This window comes from Sebastes fasciatus, chromosome 13 (assembly GCF_043250625.1).
Source record: "Sebastes fasciatus isolate fSebFas1 chromosome 13, fSebFas1.pri, whole genome shotgun sequence".
NCBI lineage: Eukaryota > Metazoa > Chordata > Actinopteri > Perciformes > Sebastidae > Sebastes > Sebastes fasciatus.
Genome location: NC_133807.1, coordinates 18,996,493 through 19,020,792, shown reverse-complemented (window position 1 = coordinate 19,020,792; position 24,300 = coordinate 18,996,493). Strand labels below are relative to the sequence as shown.

General features: G+C 40.2%; 2 protein-coding genes across 8 annotated transcripts in view; both read right to left on the bottom strand.

Moving 5' to 3' along the window:
- raver1 (ribonucleoprotein, PTB-binding 1) overlaps positions 1-10,228 on the bottom strand; it is a 21,354-nt gene extending 11,126 nt beyond the window's left edge. For 2 of the 7 annotated variants that reach the window (XM_074657399.1, XM_074657400.1), the window contains exons 1-3: positions 6,406-6,837; positions 4,927-4,993; positions 2,926-3,395 (exon numbers count right to left, since the gene is read on the bottom strand). In XM_074657399.1, the coding sequence (XP_074513500.1) occupies positions 2,926-3,395; positions 4,927-4,993; positions 6,406-6,750 (882 nt within the window). In that variant the 5' untranslated portion in view covers positions 6,751-6,837. Of the gene's footprint in view, positions 1-2,925; positions 3,396-4,926; positions 4,994-6,405; positions 6,838-10,091 lie in introns of those variants that run through there. The other 5 variants (XM_074657398.1, XM_074657394.1, XM_074657397.1 and 2 more) reach the window with 4 other exon arrangements.
- Positions 10,229-10,445: 217 nt separating this feature from the next.
- Positions 10,446-23,894, bottom strand: tyk2 (tyrosine kinase 2). Its single transcript, XM_074657393.1, has 24 exons — positions 23,695-23,894; positions 21,963-22,165; positions 21,742-21,862; positions 21,524-21,656; positions 21,254-21,417; positions 20,007-20,382; positions 19,740-19,916; positions 19,310-19,467; positions 19,108-19,225; positions 18,846-19,029; positions 18,068-18,174; positions 17,810-17,980; positions 17,304-17,391; positions 16,931-17,058; positions 16,564-16,699; positions 14,625-14,776; positions 14,382-14,532; positions 14,213-14,304; positions 13,940-14,129; positions 13,552-13,670; positions 12,399-12,571; positions 11,477-11,594; positions 11,260-11,370; positions 10,446-11,174 (listed from the first exon to the last, which is right to left on the bottom strand). The coding sequence occupies exons 2-24, from the start codon at positions 22,144-22,146 to the stop codon at positions 11,031-11,033; spliced, it is 3,495 nt and encodes a 1,164-aa protein (XP_074513494.1). The 5' UTR covers positions 22,147-22,165; positions 23,695-23,894; the 3' UTR covers positions 10,446-11,030.
- Positions 23,895-24,300: the final 406 nt, after the last annotated feature.

The window sequence follows — 24,300 nt, the reverse complement described above, 5'->3', positions numbered from 1 at the left end:
ATACAAATGTCAATTAGATGGTAATCTGCATGTGAAATGATGCACAACAACAAAAATGGTTATAATAATCATCTGCTTATAGTGATCAATTTGACCTGGACAGACGTGATCAAGCGGTTTCCACTGTACTTTGATAATCGATGAGTCATTTTTTAAATGTTAAAATCCTCTGATTCCAGCTTCGTAAATGTGAATATTTTCTGGTTTCTTTACTCCTCTATGACAGTAAACTGAATATCTTGGAGTTGTGGACAAAACAGGACATTTGAGGACGTCATGTTGGGCTTCGGGAAACACTAATCAACATTTTATAAACCAAATCAATAAAATAATCGACAATGAAAATAATCGTTAGTTGCGGCCCTAATGTAAAAGCACATTTATGTTGGAAATGTCCTATAAAACCCCTGAAATGTACCAGAATCACTGCTCAAACTAAGTTTTGTTAATTCATAATGTATCGACTCCCCTACTGGGAGGCACGTAGGCAATTTTTCTAGCATCGACAGGTTCTCATATAGCAGCCTCTCATTTATCATCCTCTCATGATTTACTGTTCCTCCCAAGTCCAAAAATTAAATCTGTTGGATGCTGCAAGAAAAGGGACCATAAATAATGAGGCTTGCCAAAGAACTGTTGTTAGAATATAAACTCTCCGCTCATGATGGGGACTCATTTCCAGTGGATCAGTCTTCAAGCCATCCACTGCATTTTATTTCCTGTCCAGTTCAAATCTGACAACTTTAAACATCAAACCATCCGTTTACAATTACTTATAGATACTATTCTACATATACTGAAGGCCCTTTACTCACCGTCAGTCACTAGATGTGGCCTCATGATTTAATACCACCAGGTTTCAACAGTTCATAACCAGAGCAGTTGTATCTTGTTAAAACTAAACTGGGAAATTGTATCTTTTAAATTATCATATGACTCTTAATCATCACTGTTTTTACCACAATCCTGTAAAAAGAAACCTGGAACTAGTAGAAAAGTCCCACTAAGCGTGTCATGCTAAAAAGGACACCCCTCTCTCTGGTTCCAGAAAAGCCTGCTGAATGACACCACCTGGGGGAGTCAGCTGGTCATCACCATAGAAACCAGCAATGCTCATTGCTATAGAAACTTTGAGTGCCCGCAGGAAAACTGGGGTAAAGGTGAAAGGTACAGAAAGATCAAATATGGAAAACTCTTTAACAAAATGATTTCTGCCATCTGCAACCCTTCAGTGGCATTTCTACAACGTTCAGATACAAATGGCAGCACAAACAGTAACCTCCATCAAATGGATTAGCAGAATAGTTGCGGATTCATTTTCAGTCAATCTACTAGTCCAGTGGTTTCCAACCTTTCCTTTTCTATCATTGAGTAAACTGGCGACCCCTGACTGAATGACATTTTATGAATATTTCACATTATATTCAACGGATAACAATAACAGTACAGAAAAAATGACAAACCGTACAATTAACCCAAATAGTGAAGACAATAACTGCAGTTTGCGTAAAACGAGCAATTTCGATGCATTTTGAGCAGATTATCTCCTGTGAATATTGCATCAGAGGCTGTCCTGAATACCATTTTTTGGGCTTCAAAGCTTCAGGAGAATGCTGCTGCCACACTACTGTGTACACACACACACACACAACAAACAGCGATATCTGTCTGAGAATAACTAATAATAATAATAATTAATGATGAATATGAATACTGAATAATGTGGGATTAATACATTGTTATTACATACTTATATAAGTATTTGAATACTGATTTGGTGGTCGATTACCATGGCAACAGTCGAAGCTTTGACGCATTCGGGTCAGCCCTGATCAGAGATGAGTTTTCCTGTTAATTTAGTCAATTTAATACAAATCTCTGTCTCCCCCCAATCATTCATACTTAATAGGCTTCTTTTTGACAAATTCTGTGTTTTCTTCTCCCTGACATCTATCTATCTGTTCTATCAGCTCTTTTGATATTTTAACTGCGTACTTTCCTAATGCAGGATGAGGCTGTTTAGCAGAGAGGGAAGGCTCTGTGAACGTAACTTAATAATATAACCCTTATCCTGTTTATATAATAAATATCAATCCAAACTTTAAAAACAACAATTTCATTTAGTTTTCAACAAAGAAATGATTAAAATGCTGACATACAGGCTAACTGTATAATTTTGAAAAATGTACACCTTATATCCCTTAAAAGGCCCCATCACACCAAGCCAACGGTCGGACAGTTTGGGGCTGTCGGTGAGCATCTGTCGGCCTAGTTCGGCTTTAGTCCGCCCACGGCAGCGCCCGTGCGAGGACACTAGGGGACCCGTTGCTCCACTCAACTGGCCGTTTAAGCGGTGACGTACCCTATCGTGAAATGCACGCGATTGGTTCCTGGTTTTCTGCTTGCCGTTTCAAACAGGAAACAACATGGCGGCCTGCTCGTAAACTTTCTGTTATTCCGTCTAAACAATCAACCAAAATCTACTTCTGAAAACATTTTAAGGGAGAAATAGGCTATGCCACTGCTGAATCTCGTTTCATTTTAGAACTAGATCGCCTAGTTTGACAACTTGATCCAAGTTTCTGGACGGGTTAATTTGCATAAAGAACTGTTCCCACCTTTTCATTTTGAAAGAGCAACAGCCAGTGAGGAAACTCCAACGCTCGGCCGACCAATCGTATAACTTCATCACTCACTCACTGACAGGCTTCTGCGTTTGTAGGGCTGGCCCTCTGCGGTCCAAGCTTTGGCAACCCCTAGTGGGGGTCGCGACCTCCAGGTTGGGGAACCAGTGGACTAGTTGATTAATGGATTAATCTTTGAAGCTCTAAACTGGTATTACATCCATTATTCCTGCTGTAAAAATCAACCTGGATACTGAATCCTTCTGAAATCATTTATGTGTAGCAGTGTGTTAGATCTGACCTGGCAGAAGACTGGTGCATGGGTGTCAGCCAGGGCGCTGCGGAGGTCTTGTGCTGTCAGCAGGCTCGGGGGCAGGCGGTCCACACACAGGCATTTAGAGTGCAGCAACGGATACGTGAGGGAGCCCACTTCAGTCCAGTGGACGTACAGCATGCGGGAGCCCAGCTGCTTTCCCAACAGCTCTGACTTGGCCCTGGCAGCAGAGTCCTTCTTCATGTACTCCACGAAGCCGTAGCCCTTGGAGTGGCCCGTGGAGGCGCTGTACACCAAGAAGCAGCGCTCCAGGTTACCAAAGGGTCGTACCAGCTCTTCAAACTGCTGCTGGGTGAAAGCTCGAGGCAGGTTGGCGATGCACAGCAGAGCATCTGTTGGCTGCAGCTGCACAGAGATCTCCCGGTCCCGTAGCACATGTTGGTGGAAGTCCTTGATGGCACACTGGGCCTGTTCCCCATTGAGCAGTGTCACAAAGGCTGAGGGGGGAAGGGAGGGAGTGACATTTGTTCAGTCAGCATTAAGAGAAAGTTTCATACACAGCAGGTCTCAAACCTTGGCTGTGACACCTTTTCTCCTTTAGCAGGTTTGATAAAAGACAACGCCGGTGGCACAATGTCACCACACGCCAGCTTTTATGTCACTGCCAACATTTCCCTTATTCAGACTACAATGGGTGTCATCTCGGCTGGCATTTTACCTGACATGAGCGTCATGTTGATAGCTAAAAAGTCACATCTAGACCTGTATGAGTTTTAATGTTATTGGCACCCAATTTCAGAAAATCTGCCAATGTGACAGCCTCTTGTTTCAGCGCTGTTTTTAATGTCACTTCTTCCTGACAACTCGACTTTGAGACTTCTAATGACGAGTGGATCTTTCGTGCACCTAGACATTGTAAACAGGCAATTCCCCTGAATTGAGACGCAGCTCACATTTTGGGGCATACAAGGTTGATTCACCCACCTAAGGATAATTTAACACTGATTATTTTTGGAGTTTTAATTGCAGAAACTGTTGTGTTGCTGCATACAAATTGATGACTGTGTTGTGACATTAATGCCAAGTGAGTTCCACCGTTTGTCAACAAAATAGACAGACAGGTAACGGACAACAATGTGTATGACCATCATAAGAACATAAGTATATGAAAGACATGCGCTATGTAAATAAAGTTTTGTTTGCCGATAATCACTCACAAACTCAGATCAAATGGTCAAACTAGGCAGCACTGATCAAATATTAATCAATATTCTGTTACTGTAATGCCCATTTCTCATCTCAAATGTTTTCAGAAACATCTTGTAGTGTACTGCTTAACTGTAAAATGATCAAGTTTATGAGCCGGTAGCCATGTTGAGAACAGTTGACAAAATGCCAAGCACCGCCCACCAGCCGGAGCACAGCCAATAGGAACGCTCTCTCTGAAATGACCTGTGATTGGCCAAAGTCTCCCGTCACAGGCTAGATTTTTTTAAAGCCTGAAAACAGAGCCATGAGGAGGTGCAGAAGTCTAGTTATCTCTCAGAACACTTGATTTACAATATGCTGAAAGGTTATGTATTTTTTGTCCAATGATTTCAAAAATATTCTGCCTACTCCCACTTTAAATAAATAGTCTATATGAGATAACTACATGGTAAAGCCTATTTTTGTATACTTCTGTGTGAAATAAACACTTGACAAATGAAAAGTACTGTGTATTTTCTGAATTTGTAAGTACTTGAGAGCAAAATGAACATAACAGTTTTAAGTGAAATTATAGAGAAATAAATAAATATAGGCCTAGCCTATATTGCGATAGAAACAATATAGAAAAATATATACAATAGACGTAGATCAATAGATATAGAATAGCCCTATAATGAACTGCTCTAAATGCAGACAACCCAAGTTGTTTATGTGACTATCAAGTTTGTTTGCTTTTTTTGTTAACATTTGTGATAGATCATTTATTCCTTTAAACTGACAATGCAATGCTTAACATGGTGGACAAGCAGTTAGACCTACCTGTGCCCTTGTATTTGTCAACAAAGCAGTACTTCAAGTCAAAGTTGCCCAACAGCTCATGGACCTCCTGTAAATAAGAAAAAGACAATAATTACATCCAGACATTTAAACTATTAAAACACTTTATAACATATAAAGTCAAATATTCTATGTGTAGATTTTCATATAATTGTAGATTGCTTAAATTGTAGATTTTGGCCATCAGATGATTAACTCATTCATGTCCACTGGGGGGAATCCAGCAACAAGTTGCACCTGTGAGGGGGGTGAGAGGTGAATAACTGACTCATTGTTGTAGGGAGAAATTGTTCTGCGATGCTTTTGACCATTCACAAGCGGAAATGGTGATGCTGTCTAGCATTTTCTGAAACGTTTTGTGTCCACACCTTCACACCTTTTGTTAAATTGCAATATGTTATGTGTAGATTTTCATATAATTGTAGATTGCTTAATTGTAGATTTTGGTCAATCAGATAATTAACTCATTCATGTCCACTGGGGGGAACCCAGCAACAAGTTGCACCTGTGAGGGGGGTGAGAGGTGAATAACTGACTCATTGTTGTAGGTTCATCACTGTTTTTTTTTTTTACCATTCACAAGCGAAACTGGCGATGCTGTCTAGCATTTTCTGAAACGTTTTGTGTGCACACCTTCACACCTTTTGTTGTATTGCAACTCACATCTCGAACTGCCACTACCCACCCCCACCCCCCCTGTGTGTGAACAATGGTACCGCCCGCAGGCCCACAAGCTCCCCACGAGTCAGGCAAAAAATGTGGCATCATGAGATAAATCAGTGTCTGGTCGGCAGCTTTAAACAACAGATGGGCTGATGGAGAAGTCCCCAGTGCACCTGTAAAGTTAACCTCCATGAAGGGGGAATAATCAGTCACAGCTTGGCTTGGAAGCTTTGAAAAAAATCATTAATATTAAAGTTATAAAAAGGTTACCTAGGAGGCCTGACTGGCAGGTCAAACAAGGCCACAAGATGACCATTATTGACAGTTATCTGACCACCTGACAGTCATGCTAACAACCATAACTAATAATATAATAATACTAATAGTGTTTGGTGGCTGCCAATTAACTGTGTTGCCTTTTAAAATTAGCAAAAATAGCAAAAATGTCGCATAAATCAAACTTATAACTAGACAGCTAACAGAGTTAAATGGCTAGCATGCTAACATATGTAGCATATGTTACCATATCTAGCATGCTAACATATCTAGCATGGTAACATATGGTAACATGCTACATATGTTTAGCATGCTACATATGTTAGCATGCTACCATTTGTTAGCATGCTACATATGTTTAACATGCTACCATATGTTAGCATGCTAGCCATTATGCTACATATGCTACATGTAGCATGCTAACATATGCTAGCATGCTAACTTATGTAGCATGGCAAAGCTAGACTAACGGTTAGCCCAACGGCTCCTGTCAATCAATCAATCAATAGTTTGATCTCGTACCTGGTTGCTGACGTCAGAGGGCAGGTTTTTAATGATAATCTTTCTGCGGTTGTAAAACTCCCGGCGGGTTCTCTCTAAGCGGCTCTGGATCTCTTCTGGGCTCAGGGAGGTCAGGTCCTCGTCGACCCTCCGCTGACAACTCTCGCGGTCCGACGGAGAGTCCTCCTCTCCGGGCTCCAGCTCGGGGAACCTCCGGTGGTGGTCTACAGGACCGGACATCCAGCTCTCGTGGTCCGAAGCAGCGAGGTCGTAAGTTTCGTTCAGCGGACGAGGGTTGAAGCTGAGCCCGGTGTCTGTGGTCTCATCTCCGGCAGCAGCGGTGGTAACAGACTCGACGGCCGCCATCGCTCAGTCAGTCAGTCTGGTGGTGGAAGTTGTTACTCGGTTTGAGAGAGTCAGCCTGATTTGAGCAGTTTAAACAATACACACATGGACCCAGCGCCGCTTCTGATTGGACGAGAGGAGGGACGCAATCTCCATGACTACGACGTAACAGAGGGCGGGGGGCGGGGCCTGTTCGCCTGCTCCCTGTGTTCTGCTCTAAACTGGATGAATGCTGCAGATGGAGAGTAGTGATGGGAATTCCGTCTCTTTTTAGTGAGCCAGATCATTTGGCTCAGCTCACCAAGAAAGAGCCGGCTTTTTCGGCTCCCAAACGGCTCTTCGTTTTACCACTTCTACCACCAAATTTAGCGCTGTTTTGACCTATGATTAGTACGTTTGCACATATATCACTTAGAGGAATTGTTTGTAACTTTTTACACGTATAAATCTACCGGGTCTGTCTCCTATGCGCGCTCACGTGTGGCTACGCTGTTCAGACTCAGACTCCAACACAAACTACACGGAAGCACCAAAACCGCAAAGTTATATCTAGTGAAGCCCGTCTGTTAAACAGTGTCAACTCTTCCTGCTCCAGCCCCCGACCACGGCCAGAAGATACAGCGGAGACCGTAGCTTTGGTCTCCAGGGCCGTAGTCTCTGCTGTACTCTGCTCCTCTGCGTGCTTGTCTTCACTCACATACCGCGCTTGTTCCCGCGCTCCACTCTTACGTGCATGCGCGCACACTACACACTACAGAAGAGTTAGTTTAGCTCTGAGAATATCCAGTGAATGTACAGGGGACGTTTGTGCAGAAATAAATGCTGCAGCTCCTCCAGACCAACAGAGGTTTCCCGTGTCTTGTGAAGTGACGGGGCTCCGCAGCGAGAAATGTTATCGTCTCCGACTGGGAGCCGGTGTCACCCTGTTCCTGGTCAGGAGGCTGAGGCAGGAAAAGCCAACACTAGGATCAGATCTAAATCATGTTCATGGAGAGACCTTCGTCTGGTCAGCTAACATTATTGCCAAGCAGGTGAAATATAGAGTAATATTGTGGTTTTAGCTGACGTGTGTCGCCTCACTGTTTTGAGCGATGCTCGTTCATGTCTATGTAGAGCGAGCAAGCGCGAGCCCGACGCTGACTTTCGTTGACTTAACGGCCACAGGTGTCGCTGTTAACAAGCAATTTCTGATTCTTACAAACAGTCCCTTTAATATCTGCAATACTACTTTTTACATTCTCATTTGCAATATCACTGTTCATTATGTGCAATATTAATGTCCAACATGTGCAATATTACTTCTTTTTCTGTTTTTTAGCTTACTTTACCTTTGTTTATCTTACTTAATTGTTATTCTTTTAGGCACTGGTGCTAGAAAAAGTACTTTTTTTTATTTTATACGTATGTATTGTATACACTTGAACTTATTGTAATTTTTGTTGTATTTTTGAGCAATCTCTGGCACAAGATTTTCCTTTGGGATTAATTAAGTTCTATCTTATCTTATCTTATCTTATCTAGCAAAATATTATATCCATAAAATGGTATGGCTTAAAAGAATACCCTCCTTTATATTTTAAAGATACTGATTTAAAAACATATTTGAACACGATTAAAAGCTTGAAACTCAAAAATTATAAATTGGCAAAAACTATTATATTATTTAGACATTTCAAATGTATTCCAATTTTTTAACAGACCCTGATTGCTTTTTTCTTTTCTTTTTTGTTCTTATTCATCATTCATTTTCCTTTCCTTACATTTTATTTGTTGTAATGAAAAATCTGAACATGTTTAGGCAACTACTGTATTGAACTTTCCAACTAAAATGCTCCAGATGGAGCCTTTTAAAGTGGCAATCTGGAAGATTTTCATTTAAATAAATGTCTGTTAAGTCACTATCTATCACTAAAGGAGGTACCACAATGGTGACTGAGTTTATGACCCACTGATGAAAGTATTGCAATATTTATATATTTGCAATATTATGAACTGGGTGTCTGTGGTGACATTCCTGGAAAAACACAAAAAGTGGACCTATGCACATAGTTCTGAAAACTTGAAGCTCTTGTTCATAGAAATATATATATATATATATATATTTTTTTTTTTATTCTATTTCTATACTCATGTATCAACAAAAAGACTCCACACTGATAAACTCTGACACAATCCCGTTGTTCTCACTCAAATAGTAATCAACCAGGACTGATATCTTCAGGATTGCCACTGTAAAGCCAGCGGGGGCCATAAATCTAATTTTATGGATTCACGTTGAATTTTAATTACACAGACTTCAGTCCAGTGAAAAAACTACACATTTATAATCACAGTTTTAATTTGTCTTCAAACTATGAGCTGCCTTGCATTTATAGGCTGGATTGGATGTCAAGATTTGGACTATAAAGAATATTTTTAACAGATTGGTTAACATCACGAGTATGGATTGACTAGATTAATAGGATCAACACAGGAAAACACATTAAAAAAACATAATATAGGCCTATCTTACTGCAACTCTAAAAAAGACTTTGATAAATGCTCATGTTAATGTAATTTACTGTTTGTTTTTGATTAAGATATTGGTGTATTTATTTAAACATGTGCTGTTGTGTGTTGGTTGGTTTAAGGAGACAATCTTATGTCCCCAAAATGCACCATAAATGTTTACATAGAGCATACATGTTCCTTTTTTTCATTATGAACAATATAGTAAATATATTTCACATTATAAAAGCAATATAAAAATAAAATAAATAATACAGCATAACAAAATGTAGGGAAAGGAAAAGAAGAAGAAAAACAAATTAACAAACAAAAACAATCAGGTCTGCTAAACAATTGGAGTAAATGTCTAAATAATCTAATAGATTTTGCCAATTATAATTTTTAAGTTTTCGATAGTACTCATACACGTTTTAGAAACAGTATCTTTAAAAATATAAAAGGAGGCCATATCATTTTTTGCTAAGTTATTAATGAAATGTATTCCTTAATGCTGGGTATGTCCAGTGATATAATCCTCATACTAGCCTTTGGTCCTTTCCTTCAAACACATAGTGAGATGCCCTCAGCAGGTCTGTCATGTATACAGTGTGGTGAGAAAGCCCATTTTGTAGCTGTTAATTTGCATTGTACAAGAGTTGAATATGTGGAATAAATGTCTGCAGTAGTGTTGAGGTTGAGGCTCTGTCCATGTATCAGGTTCTACCTGGTATTTAAGGCTCTTTATCAAGGTGCATGCACTGATTCTAACACCTGTTAAATAGGAGTATTTGCTGCAGGACAGGACAGAAGATATGTCAGATGATTTCAAAATGATATGTGGTTAACGTGTATATTAGTATAAATTAGTCCAATACCAGAGCAGCAGTGTTCTTGATTTCTTTGTTGCTGTGCAGCAGGATCATAGGTGTATTATTGTCAACAGCTGGACTGTTGTGGTGCAGTCAGTGGTACTTTTTCATTTTTCACAAGTTGGATATACTTCTTTTTATACCTACATGGTCAAGACAACACAGGGTATTAGGAAACAATGTTAAGTGTAGAAGTTTGTTATGGTTCATCCCTTAGTCTGTGATCAGTGAGTTCTTATATAACAGATATGTAGATATGCTTTGTTGCATAGTGGAAATCTGGTAACACAGATCTGCATGGCATAATACGTTTTTATACACTTTTTGACACGTGCATCAATCTATTTCGGTCTTTAATAAAAGATCATATGAAAAATGGTTTATTCGATTATGAATTTGTTCTTTTGGTTTATACAAAATTAAATGCAAAGTTAACATACACAAAATGTACAAACACAAAATGAAAGATGGTAATCGTCTTAATACTTACTGTGATATATGCAAACCTAGAACTTTTAAAAGACAAAAGCTGACACTCTGGCTGACGGCCGTGTCTGGAAGGGAGCCCACAAATTGCAAAATCTTATCTGAGATCTGCAAAAGCTCCCGCGAGTCTCGCTGCCCGACGACCTATCCTAATCATAACCACTCGAGATGGATGTCTAACCTGAATCACGCGAGAGTTTACCCAGTTTGCTGGTTCCCTTCTAGCCACTACCGTGGCTGACTGCCCAAGGCTTCACCTTTCCTCATGAAGTTTAACTCACCAGCCAAGAAAAACACACCGATATATCACATATGAGAGGAGAGCAGTGTGCTTTTATCAAAAGGAAACCCACAGTATAAAGACGTCTAAATGGAGGCAGCAGGCAGAAACACTGTAATATATGGTGGCCATAGTGGCAAAGTGATGACATGTAGACAAGCAGATCTTCAGAGTTCTGATCAGCAAATCTGAGCCGAGGAAAAGTTTATATTCGACTGCCAGTTGTATGTTTGGCGAATGGCCTCAAACCTCTCGATGAGGGATCTGAACGAGGGCCGTTCTGCCGGTTCTGCATCCCAACACTGCTCCATTATCTTCCTCACCTGTTGGTAAAAACAAGTAAATGTGAAACTATCAGGCTACTCATAATGCCAATAAAATGTCAGTAGTGTTTAATGGGCATGTTACCTCATGCGGCCAGTCTTTGGGACGCGGCAACCGCAGCTGCTTGTCCAACAGTTTTATGAGCATCATCACAGTCATCTGTCCGTGAGCTCTCGGCATCATCTCAGAGAACTTCTACAAAAACACAAAAGAGTACATTGTGCATTTAACACAGGGACTCAAAATTGACTTGATTAGTCTAAATATATGAGGTTGTCATAAGAGGCCAGTGATGACGTACGAGTGGAGGGCTTTGGCGATGGTCGCAGCGGGTCAGGATCTCATACAACGTAACGCCAAAGGACCAAATGTCAGAGGAGAAGGAAAATTTACTCTCCTTCAGGCACTCAATGGCATACCTGCACAATATGAAAAAATACAGTTTAGTGGTCATTGAACAAAGCATTGAATAACACGGTTAAAGGGAAACTTTAGTATTTTTCATCCTGAACCATGTTTTTGTCGTAGGCGGCAGCTGCTCACAGGCTGCAACATGGTGCTATTGGGGCAAGCTGGCAACGTCATTTACGTCCACTAAAAGTGCTTGTTTTTTGCAATAACAGGCTCTGACTGTTGTTATTAGTGTCTGACATCATGGAAAGAGTCTCGCTCAAGGAGAGGTGTCGCTGTGAAATCTGTCGAGGTGACGTGTTGCCGTAAGACAACGGTGTAATAGTGGAATACATCCATGGTGGAAACGTGAGTGCCAGCTGGGCAGAGTTTGTTGTGTTGGAGTACAGAAAGTGTAGCTTAGTGTCATCTAAAAGATTTTCAATGTCATGGCTGAATATTTAGATGATTTCCACAATGAGGATGAAGTTTTTGAATTCAATGGTTGCCCGTATTTATTTGAGTTTACGGATATTCAGATTTCACGAGACTTATCCTTGAGCGGGACTTGGACACAATAACAAACAGACCGGATCAAGAGAAAGGTCAGAAAAATGTTCTATTTCTCTATCGGGTCCTTTCTATAATGTTGTCAGACACTTATAATAACAATCTGAGCCTGTCAGTGGCAAAACAAGCACTTTTAGTGGACATAACGTTACATAAACGCTGCTCACTTGCCCTCACAGCTAGTCACTCAGACACAAAAACAAGGGAATAGGGTCCAGGTTGAAAAATACTGAAGTTACCCTTTAAGTGCTGCATGAACTCACCAGAACACTGGACTGTCCCCATCCTCACGGACACGGTAGTAGATTGAGCCTTCAGGGATGTACTTCGTCAGGCCAAAGTCTCCAATCTTTACCAAACCCTCATTTTCCACCAAGACATTACGGGCAGCTAGGTCTCGATGGATGTATCGCTTAGAGTGTAAGTACTCCATACCCTTAAAAAGAGAACAACAGAAATAAATGATGTGTAAAGAAACGCGGAGAACAGTAAAGAGTATAATGTTTTTCAAAAGGAAATGGTTGTCTTTTATAGTTTCCTAGTATGTCGTTTTTTAGCCATGTGTTTGTCTGTCGGTTGGTCATCAAAAACTTCAGCATGTTGATATTATTATACAGTATAGCCTCACAGAGCAGCTCGCATGGATCCCTTCTCCTCTAGTTTATGACTTTATAAACGTCACTATTTTTGTGGGCTTTATTTAGAATATTCTGTATGTTCTCTTCGGCCCAGATGTCAAGCAAACATCAGACTTCTGCAGAAGTCCAGGTCAGTCCTCTCCCACTCATTTTAACCTGTCGTTTACCTGTGTCCATCTCAACAAATGCTCGCACAGGCAGCCTGCGTTTTGGTTCGCTTGGAAACGGTCCAAGACACCTCACCGTCCGGTTGTTTTGGTCTGCACCAGAGTACGATTACTGCGTTCACAACCGCCCAAACGAAGCGCACCAGCGTTCAATTAAAACAGACTAAATGTTGGCTTGTGAAAGTGCCTTTAGTCTAGCTTAAAATCTTACACCTTTTATCAAACTTTACATCACAACATGTATTGTACTTTATAAAAAGCAAAGTGACAAATGACAAGTTTACAATATCAGGGCTGGCTGGAAATGTGATGCAAATGATTAATGATGATGTGTCAATCAACAGCATGCTGGGTGATTATTTCCTGGTTACTGTGAGAAAACACAGTCTAACATAATGCTTGTGCAGCTAAACTATGAATGAATTAATGACAATACACAGAAACATTAACGCCTAGTGTGATGGATTATCTACTAAAGGCAATTTCAAATGTATTGAAGTTTCTATATTGTACACAGCTTCTTCTGAAGGAAGGAGAACATAACCAGACACCTCTGCAGTTTGCACCCAGCACCAGGAATCCTGTAAAACTACAAAACCACCTGAACTCACCTGACAGATCTGCTGAGCAAACATAAGGCACTGGGGCATTCCCAGTTTACGTTTGGGGAGGTACTCTCGCAGACTCCCCAGAGGAAGGTACTCCATTATCAGCTGCACCACTTGTCCTCCTGTCAACGCACAATGCAACAGTGTTTATCCTCCTGTTTCCATCACTTTTCAATGGCAAGAATGACCTGCTGCCTGGTGCTCAGCATGCTGTGTGTTGAAAGCTCAAAATATTGAAAAGGGAAGCAGTGTCGCACTTCCAATAGATTTTCATTATATACAGACGAACAGCAGGGACCAAAAATCAATTAACCATCCACTGAGAGAGAGCACTGAGCAACCTTTGCACACGCAGACACTGTATGTTGAAGTATATATTTTGAGGACTCACCCAGTTCAGTACAACAGCCCTTGTACTTGACAATGTTGCTGTGATAAAGAGACTTCAGGATCTCGATCTCCTTCATCCAGCCCTCAGGAATATGACCGTTCTCTTGTTTCAGAGCCTTCCCTGCCACACGCTCTCCTGTCCCATCGTTGGCTGGGTCATACAGGTAGAGAGTCACCTCTCCAAAGTGACCCTGCAGACAGAACAACCACTGCTGGGTTACTCTCTAACATACAGGAAGAAGAAAACTACCGGTGATGTGGTGTCAGAACTCACCTCTCCTAAGAGACGCATCTTTCTCAGGTAGCGTTTGTGGAAGATGCTTGGGTCCGTGTCAGGGAGAGTTTCACTGGGGGAGATATCAGGATCTGAGAGCCGAAAAACAACAACACATTATCGAATGCACCGTTGAAAGAAAAACAAAGGTGATCAAGTAAAGACCCACTTTTGATCATGATGTCTGTGAGCTCTCTGAGCACGGTGCGGAATGAAGGCCTCTCCCGGGGCTCATAGGTCAAACACATGCTGATGAAGGTGGCAAGCTCCTGGGATGACGGTTCAGCTAAACGGCCCTTCTGCTGATAGAAGCGCTCTTTCTGTTCGGGGGAGGAGAGGTTACGGTGTTACAATTACTATAAAAGGGGCAGGTGCCGCTTGTGGCTGTTGGACGAAAAATAAAATGGCCTACCTCAGACAACGTGCCGCTACTCATGGGAAGATCGCCATTGTTGCAGATTTCGAGCAGCGTGGCGCCAAAGCTCCACTGGTCAGCAGCAATGCCGATGGGTGCATCGCTGTCAACGCACTCAGGGGCGATCCACGGGATACGCTCAAGGCGCTCTAGCGATAATTAAAATGACAGAAGTTACATGAATCATGTTAGGGTGATCTCAAGCCAGAGGAAGAACTCCATAAAAACAACAGAATTTTAATTTAGTTTTAGATACTTTTATATAAAATTCAATAAAAATACCTAAAGAATAAGCAAAGTTGTGTATTAAATGACAGCAGCTACTTAATGATATCAGGTCTTTGTTTATCTTGTCTTTCTGAGAACCTTGTTCACAGACTCCAGACAAAACCAACCATAGTGATGGGGAAAAAAACACCTCTGAACAGTTTGAGCTGGATTATTTCATTTCTGACAGCCTTAGATGACACATTGGGCCTCATGCAGCTACATTCGCTTACAGTTTTTCTTATATTTTCTTAACCATCCAAATTTGCTCTTAACCAGGTGTGCTGAATGATAAATCCCACTAAGGATGCACCGATCCTACTTTTTCAGTCCCGATAGCGATACCTGGGCTTTGGGTATGGCTGATACCGAGTACTGATCCGATACCAGTGTTTGAATAATAAGCTGTATGCCTCACTGTGTGGAAGTGACTGGGATCATTCTTCTATGTGTAAGGAAACATCAGGCTTGACTTCAATATTGTTTTCCTAACTTTGTAAAACAAAATGTAACAATTAAATACATAAATTTACTAAATTATTTATTATTCATAAAATAATAAACCTTTTACTAGCAACTTGGTAAAAAAATCTTCAAAATTAACAAGAACTACAATTCAAGTGTAAACCTTTTTAATGCAGCAACAGAGCGGTCAAAAATTAAACCGGAATTTAAATTCCAGAATATAATGTAAATAGTATATAAACATAGAATTGAATTGAACAGATCGGCCCATTGTCACCGATACTCGATCCAGCTATTTAAGTCAGCATCAGCCCGATATCCGATATCGGTATCGGTACAGCCCTAAATCCCACTTGATCCGAAATGGGAGGCGTGTGGCCGAATGTTTGTTATAAGCATACTGTAGGTATGGCAGGTGTTGTGCTGTATGCAGATACTCTGACACAATGGAGAGATAACACCAAAAAAATGGCTGAAAGAGGAACTTCAGCAGTAGTGAAATCGAGGTACTGTTAAATAAAGTAACCATGATTTTCCAGAGCGTCAGTACTGGTGTTACAGGAAAATCAGAAGCTGAATGCACACTTATCCAAGGGTTTTTATATTCTTAAAGGCAGGGTTGACGATGTTATCCAGAATACACTATTTGTTATATTGGTTGAAATGGTCTTCGTCGATCCTATCTTCAACTGGGATCAATGGACCAATAGTATTTCTTTAATAATTCAATCATTCTAATTACTCTAAAACATATATTAATCTAGATTTGATTAAATGATATTCATCGTTTTTTACGTTCCTCAAATTTAAAACTTATGTTTCTTTGTTGGACGAACAATTTGTGGGCTGTGAAAACAAGATGTTTTTTCTTATCTTGGGAAGAGTGCTCTCAACCACACGTACAATGTTCTCTTAGCTTAAAGAAGAGCAAAAACAAGAAAACATTGGTGAATCCCAGAAATCAATGGGTGCTAAGAAAATAAGAACAAATCGTGGATACGAACAAAATAAGAGGTAATTTGTTCTTATATCGCTTCCTGCGTGAGGCCCAATAAGAGATAAGACTGCAAGACAACAGGAAATAAGTCACAGGAAATGGTCTGGTTTCCTAAATCTGATTAAAATGAGGCAGAACAGAAAACACACACACCAAGACTTTTTCATAAAGTGAGGTCAATAAAGAGTTTGAGTTTCTGGTCCTAACCTTCCCGGGAAAGGACACTCAGGGCGATTCCTGGGTCGCTCAGCTTCACAAACGGAGTAGTGCCGTGCTCCAGACCACGCCTCGCCACCAGGATGTTCTTGGCACAGACGTTTCCATGAACCAGCCGTTTGGTCTCCTACGATGATGGCAGGCACAAATGAACTTCACTTGCAGCACTTATCGTAAAGTTTGGTCTGATAATGAGATTATTTCATTTCCTGCCGGCAGCTCAGACTCAAACTTGGCTGATTACTTCACTCTCAACTCACATTAATGACCACTTAGCTGTGTGGTCATGTAAGTGAATTGTATTAAATTATAATTTTGTGGCATAGCAAAAAAAAAACAAAGTAGTGTTTGAACTTACAAGATAATTGAGGGCACTGGCAAGTTGTCTTGCAACAATGAATTTCCACTGAGGAGTCACTGACGCCTTTTCCTTGCGAAGGAAAACATCTAAAGGCCCAAATTCCACAAATTCTTCCACCATGATGTCTGTAAAGGTAGAAACAAGTATGAGAAGTCCAGTCTGTGGTAAAGTCAAGAGCAAAAATGTAAACAACATAGCATCCTCTTTAAAATAGAACAGGCAGAAAGTGGTTTTGCATGTGCGTCACGGCTCACTTGGTACTATTTGATTATAAACACAGATCATCTGTGTGTGATGGGGAAGTAGCAAACGAGGAAGCCACACACCTAAAAGTAAAGTTGGTCAAAGTGAGCGGTGTTATTACTCTTACTTTCAGATCCTTTGACTGACACGCCATGTACGAACACCAGGTGACTGTGGGACACCTGGCTCATGAGGCTTGCAGTCTCCAAAAATCCCTAAAAGGAAAGTAAAGATCAAATACATGAGGAGTTAGGATGATACTAGATGTTAATATATACAGTACATGCTACCACGGTTATTCTCTTTGAGTGTTGGTTGCCATTAAAGCGATAGTTTGGATACTTTGAAGTCGGGTTGTGTGAGGTACTCAACTCAACTTTGTGTGATTCTTTGTGGAGAAACTCTTCAGATCTGTCAATCAACTAATTGTATTAGTCGACAAAATCGTATGAGTCTTAGTCGACTAAGAATTTTTCTGGACAAGGACAGCCCTAAACCTGTCTGCTTCTCTAAATTGGAGTTGTGCCGACTGTCATCTACTGTAGGTAAGACACTGATTATGGATACCTCATACAACCCGATTTGAAACACCCAAACTATCCCTTTGTGGCTATTAATGATCACAAGACTCACTATATCAATATCTTTATCGCTTTGGTCCAGAATCTTGAGAACCACTTGGATCCCTTGGCGGTCAGCAGAGTTGTTGTTGAACTCGTCATCCTTTCTGTTTTCTCCTCCACCTTGCACCAGCAGACGTCCTGAGTAGATGTTAGTTCTGGTCCCGCGGCCCAGATGCTGTTCCTGCTCGTAAACACAACACCCACTGGTCAGTCATACGGCTGAGAACAACAAAGCTAGTCAGGTGGAAACAAAGTGGGCCTCTATCACCTGTACGATCTCCGTGTCCTTGATCTGGTGGAAGCGTAACTGGGTCATGTTCAGGGACGAGTTTTCAGTGGAAGCACCTTGCCTCATCACCACAAGGTTGGATAGCTCTACATCCCATAAACACACATATGTTAAGACTTAAATATTTTAAATACACGGGAGGATTGTGGTATGAAGCAGCAAAACATGTCTAGGATTGAAAAGCCCAATAAACTAGGGCTGTCAAAATCAACGCGATAATAACGTGTTAACACAAATTTGTTTTAACGCCACTAATTTCTTTAATGCATTAAGACAACTTGGGTTTTTTAGGGTTTTGAAGCTAGCGTTAAGATACTGATATCATATGAAACTAGAAAACCATGTCATACTGGCTTGTCGCGAAGGAGGATAAATAATGCTCCAAACTTGCGCTAAATTTTAGCGAGGAAAAACTGGCATGGTCATTTTCAAAGGGGTCCCCTCTGTTGTTGCCTGTTGGGCTTGAGTTTGTCATGTTATGATTTGAGCATATTTTTATGCTAAATGCAGTACCTGTGAGGGTTTCTGGACAATATTTGTCATTGTTTTGTGTTGTTCATTGATTTCCAGTAATAAATATATACATACATTTGCATAAAGCGAGCGCATTTGTTCACTCCCATGTTGATGAGAGTATTAAATACTTGACAAATCTCCCTTTAAGGTACATTTTGAACGGATAAAAATGTGCGATTAACTTGTGATTAATCGCGATTAACTATTTTAATCGAATGCCAGCCCTACAATAAACACAAACCTGCTTGTTTTGGCAAACAGCATTTCCTGACGGTAAAGCTGTCTGAACCAGACTTCAGTATGAAGGTCTTGAGGCTTTCAGTGAGCTCCTTCATAGTGGAGAATTCTCGATCCCAGCCCTCCAGACAGAACATCAAACCCTTGAGCTGAATCCGAAACTGCTTGTGACTCGGCTTCGATCCGTTCTGTGAGCATAAATACAAGTACATTTTCACCATCACTGCACTGCGATCATTTCCAGAGGAGTGTGGGCGTTGACTTACCTCACTTTTGCTCAGGACAGCTAGGATGATGCGGCGATAGTCGAGAGCACTCCAGCGTACCAGGAAAGCTCCCTCCTCTGCTGCCTCCTTTTTCAGCTTCAGCAGCACAAAATCATCACTGGAAACACACCAGAATTTGTGATATAATTTCTCTATAGCCTGCTTGTGCCTGTGCATGCATGTGTAAGAGGAGAAAACTCACTGCATAGGTCCATGCAGTCCATTTGCTACACTCAGCACTACCCTTGGGGGAGCCACTTCATGACAAAGATAGTGGTGGGCGAATGCAGTCAGCCGGTTGTATCCATCGAGGAGGGAGATGAAGGAACGGGCCTCCTGGCTGGAGTTCATCTCAACCTCCTACATACACATACAGAAACACCACTAGCTTACAATCAGAGCTCCCACCTACAGACACATACAAATTCAAAACATAATAAAATGCCCCAAGCGTACCAAAACCCAAAGCTCTTATAGTCATATAGACTATATGAGGCACACTGCACAGTATATTCACTCTGATCAGGAGAATGACTAATATCAACTGGACTAATGCATCACTCACAAGCACATTTACCAATTAAATAAATGTACTGCAGCTTTTACATAACAGGGTAAACAAGTGCTCTCACCATGCAGTGATTGTCCAGAGTGCTAATGCACACTTTATCTCCAGTGATGGCTATGTGAGTTATTTCAGGGAAATCACAGAAGGACGTCCATTTGTCGGGAGTGTTCGCATTTGGTTCGCTGGACTGTTGTTTTGTTTTCTTCATGTAGTCGTTCCTGAGGTAACTGTTTTCCTGCGCCTGGAGGTAAACAGACTGAATGAACAAAATGTCCACAATACACAAACAGAATTAGACCGTCACAAGCTTGATGTTTGTGTTTTGACAAACCTTCTGCACAGACACCTTCCTCCATTGAATCCCCTTGGTGCCAGACACCATTATCTCATGTGTGGCGGGGCCGATGAAGTTGTCCTTAGAGGCACCACCCTGCGCGTGGGTGTTGTTAGAGTAACCTCTATCCCCGTCCTCTCTCAGCTCCAGGTAGGGCACTGCGAAGGTCTCCGTTCCAAAACGCGGCACCAAGTGTTCGAGAGTAGAGATGTACTTGTACATGATCTCATGGGCGCCCAGTCGCCCCTTATCCACAGTGTGCTGCTGGAAGGTCCGCACAAACTCTGCAAACACCCGCTTGATCCTGATTTTTGTCAGGAAGTTGTCTCTGGAAATGTGTTTGGCGAAAGACCTTGGAATGCATCGCAAGTAGCTGAAAAAAAAATAGATATCTTAATGATCCACGTTAATGCTCGATCCAGTGATTAAATTAGATAAGAAGCTTTGATGATCCGGAGGAGAAACTGCATTGTCACAGTAGCAGAAAATAGGATAGAAATAACAGTACAACAAACAACCTAATTATAATGAAACAAATACTGTACTTATCTATCATCAGAATATTAATATAGACCATTTAACGCACTTGTTGACAAATTAACAGATTTAAAGGGATAGGTCGGGTGTTTTGAAGTGGGGTTGTATGAGGTACAGTACTAATCCATAGTCAGTGTATTACCTACAGTAGATAACGGTTGGCACGCCCCCAGTCTGGAGAAACAGACAGGAGTTGGTTGACGGTTGTGTCTAGAAGGTAACGCGCAAATTGCGAAACTCTCACGTTGGGCAGCGAGTCTCGTGAGAGTTTTTGGAAGTTTTCGCAATTTGCGGATTACCTTCTAGACACGACTGCAGACCAGCAACCCCGTGTTCTGCGATGTAAAATAACAGCTTTTTCCAAAGGAGTCTGGTGGCTTTGGCGGGACCATAGAAAACAGCATCAGTTCCCTATCGGAAAGCTGTCTCCCAGCAAGATAAAGTGGTGAAACTATTCTAAATATAGCGTAGACTTAAACCGATATTGATCTTTTTAGGTGTCTGAAATACTTTTTCTGCTGCCCCCGTCCACAGCAGTACATTACTTTGCTCCTGTGCTGGTACTGGACCGACCGTCATCTACTGTAGATTATATACTGACTATGAATAAGTACCTCATACAACCCCCCTTCAAAACACCCGAACGCTCCCTTTAAGTGCAGTTATTAACAATATTGTTACTATTTCACTCCTTCCAAAGTAGTTACCTGACTTTTTCCGCAACATCTTGTAAGGTGCAGCCTGTTTGCATTGCCTGGTGTGAGAGCTGGAGCACAGCCATCCCCAAACTCTCATTTTTGAAGCGACTCATCTCCTCCTCTGACTTAACGTCTTCCATTTGGACTACTTCGGTCACAAATTCATATTTTGCCTTTTGGAGACACAAGAAGCAAAGAGGTTAAGTGATTAATAATTAATAATTATTGTGAACACAACATAATTAATACACAGTAAAAAAATATAATATAAACACCAACCTGGGAGAATAAGTACTCTAAGGATGTGATTTCAAGCAAAGGGGAACCCCCCGGACTTGATCCGGACCTGAGGGCATGGCGGGATACAGTTGGCTCTTTCTCATTTAGTCCGTGCCAATTCCGAAAGTAAAACCTAGATACAAGGAAACCAGACAAACAATGTGAACATGCTCAGTGTGATTCATCTGCATTCCTGTTATTAAAAAACACAGACTAACCTCATGCAGTAGTGAAGTACGAGGCTGAAGTCCTCAGGACTGAAATCGTGGTTTGGACTGTACCAGCAACGTGATTGTGGATTGTACAGAGCAAACAACACATGGCACAGAGGAGTTATCCCTGGGGAATAACACACGGATGTTACACACAGCCAGCAGGCTAAAATACCAACACGAAAAGAAACCCCATACCGGTCATCTGTCTATGTGGTCACTCTCACCTACAGCCTCTGCAGCTGAGATGCACAGCTCCTCTGCTGTGACTCTTCCACTCGTGTGGGACAAATATCGTTCCCCTTCCTTAGACCAGAACAGGTAAACATGGATGCCCGGACCCTGAGGGGGCTCACACAGGCCCGGGGTCGCCCCTGACCTAAAACACTTGGCCAACCCACTTCTGGACATGGTGGGGAACGCCAAATCACTGACACACACACATAGAGAGAGAGAGAGAGAGAGAGACACCCATATCAATGTAAACAGTGGTGGAAAAAAGTACATTTACTCTAGTGCTGTAATTAGGTACAATTTCGAGGTTGTACTTTACTTGAGTATTTCCACTTTCTGCTAATTGATACTTCTACTTCACTACAATTCAGAGGGAAATATTGTACTTTTTACTCCACTATATTTATTTGACAGCTTTAGTTATTTTGCAAATTCAGATTAATAATCCAAAATATAATCAACAAATAAATTATGATGTAGCATTATGGATAAAGACTTGACTGCTACCCAGCAACATGTAAGGGATAATGTACAGCGAGCGCCCGTGATTGACCAATAAGAAAAGAGTATTCAACACAGCCGTGTAATAAATACATATATACACATAGATACATAAATATATACACACATACATACACACATACATACATACATACATATATATATATATATATATATATATATATATATATATATATACGCATACAGTACATGTACAGTATATACATATAAACACACATACACATATCTATATAGACACATATACAAACATTATATCTATATAGACATATACAAACATTATATATTTATATATATATATATATATACAAACATTATATATTTATATATATATATATATATATATATATATATATATACATACAGTACAAGTATATACATATATACATATCTATGTTGACACATATATAACCATTATATATAAATACAAATTTATATACATATAAATGTGTGTATATAAATGTGTGTATTTATATATATATATATATATATATATATATATATATATATATAAACATATATAAATACATATATACATACACACATTTATATACACGCGCACACGCACACACGCTTTATAATGAGTCATTTTACTTTTTGTACTTTAAGTATATTTGATGGTGACACTTTTGTACTTTTACTTAAATACGATTTTGATAACAGGACTTTTACTTGTAACAAAGTATTTCTATTCTGTAGTATTACTACTTTTACTTCAGTATAATATATCTGAGTACTTCTTCCACAGTATTATTATGACTGTTACAGTGAATCAGCTGTTTCATTGGAAGAGGTCACGTACGCAATCTTACGTAAACACGAACGTAAGACCAGTTTTAAAGCGACACCTTGCACTTCTCTGTAATAATTTTCATTTTTACACAATGATTAGTTTTGAAGAACTAACTTATTGACAAATGACATCAAAAAATGTAGAAATAACTTAATAAAAATTACGTCAGGTAAGCAGATCGATATGTCAGAGGGCCTTCCGGGAATTATTCCTCATCTAACTAGTTAACATTACACAATACTCTTTATATTCCCATTTAACTTGTCTTTATATATATTAATGTATAATAAACTGCGTCACCGAGCGGCCCGTGAACGCGTCATCACACATTCTGTATCCGAAAATATGAGAAATAAAACATGTAAACATTATTTTATCTACTGAACTTAACGAGTGACTAATAAGTCTCTTACCATTGAACGGAGAGCTTCTGACGGTGTTACACAACAACCTCACACGCAGAGATGACTTGACACATTATGGCTTCATTATATCTACTGAGCGTGTTTCTTCTTCTTCTTCTTCTTCTTCTTCTTCTCCTTCTTCTTCTTCTTCTTCTTCGTGTTCTCTGAGGTTCTGGTGAAGCGAGCGACGAGACAAACCGCTGGTTCCTGAAACCAACATGGCCACGCCCTCCGAGCTGGCACGCACGGCGTACACATACACACACATGAACTGACCTTTCAAAATAAAACGTCAAGAATAGTGTGGTTTTGTCATTTGTTGAGAAACCCACTACAGTAATCTCTGAGTAGCCAGTAGTTGTATCTTCATCATTATTATTTTGATTATTATAATCATTTATTTATTTTTTATATTTATATATATATATATATATATAAAATAACAAATATATGTGGAAATATATAGACAAATAACAAAATATTAAACAATATTTATAAGCATTTCCATTTATTTTCACATGTTTTTTTTCATTTTATATATATATGTATATATATATATACAAATATATATATATGTATATATATTTCCACATATATTTGTTATTTTATTTAATT

Excerpts from the sequence above, each read along its gene's own strand:
- tyk2 (XM_074657393.1), bottom strand. The coding sequence starts at position 22,146 with ATGTCCAGAAGTGGGTTGGCCAAGTGTTTTAGGTCAGGGGCGACCCCG. Across the intron at positions 19,226-19,309 it reads GGACTGCATGGACCTATGCA|TGATGATTTTGTGCTGCTGA; the intron begins GTGAGTTTTCTC and ends GTGTGTTTCCAG. Across the intron at positions 14,305-14,381 it reads CACAGACATCATGATCAAAA|ATCCTGATATCTCCCCCAGT; the intron begins GTGGGTCTTTAC and ends TTCGGCTCTCAG.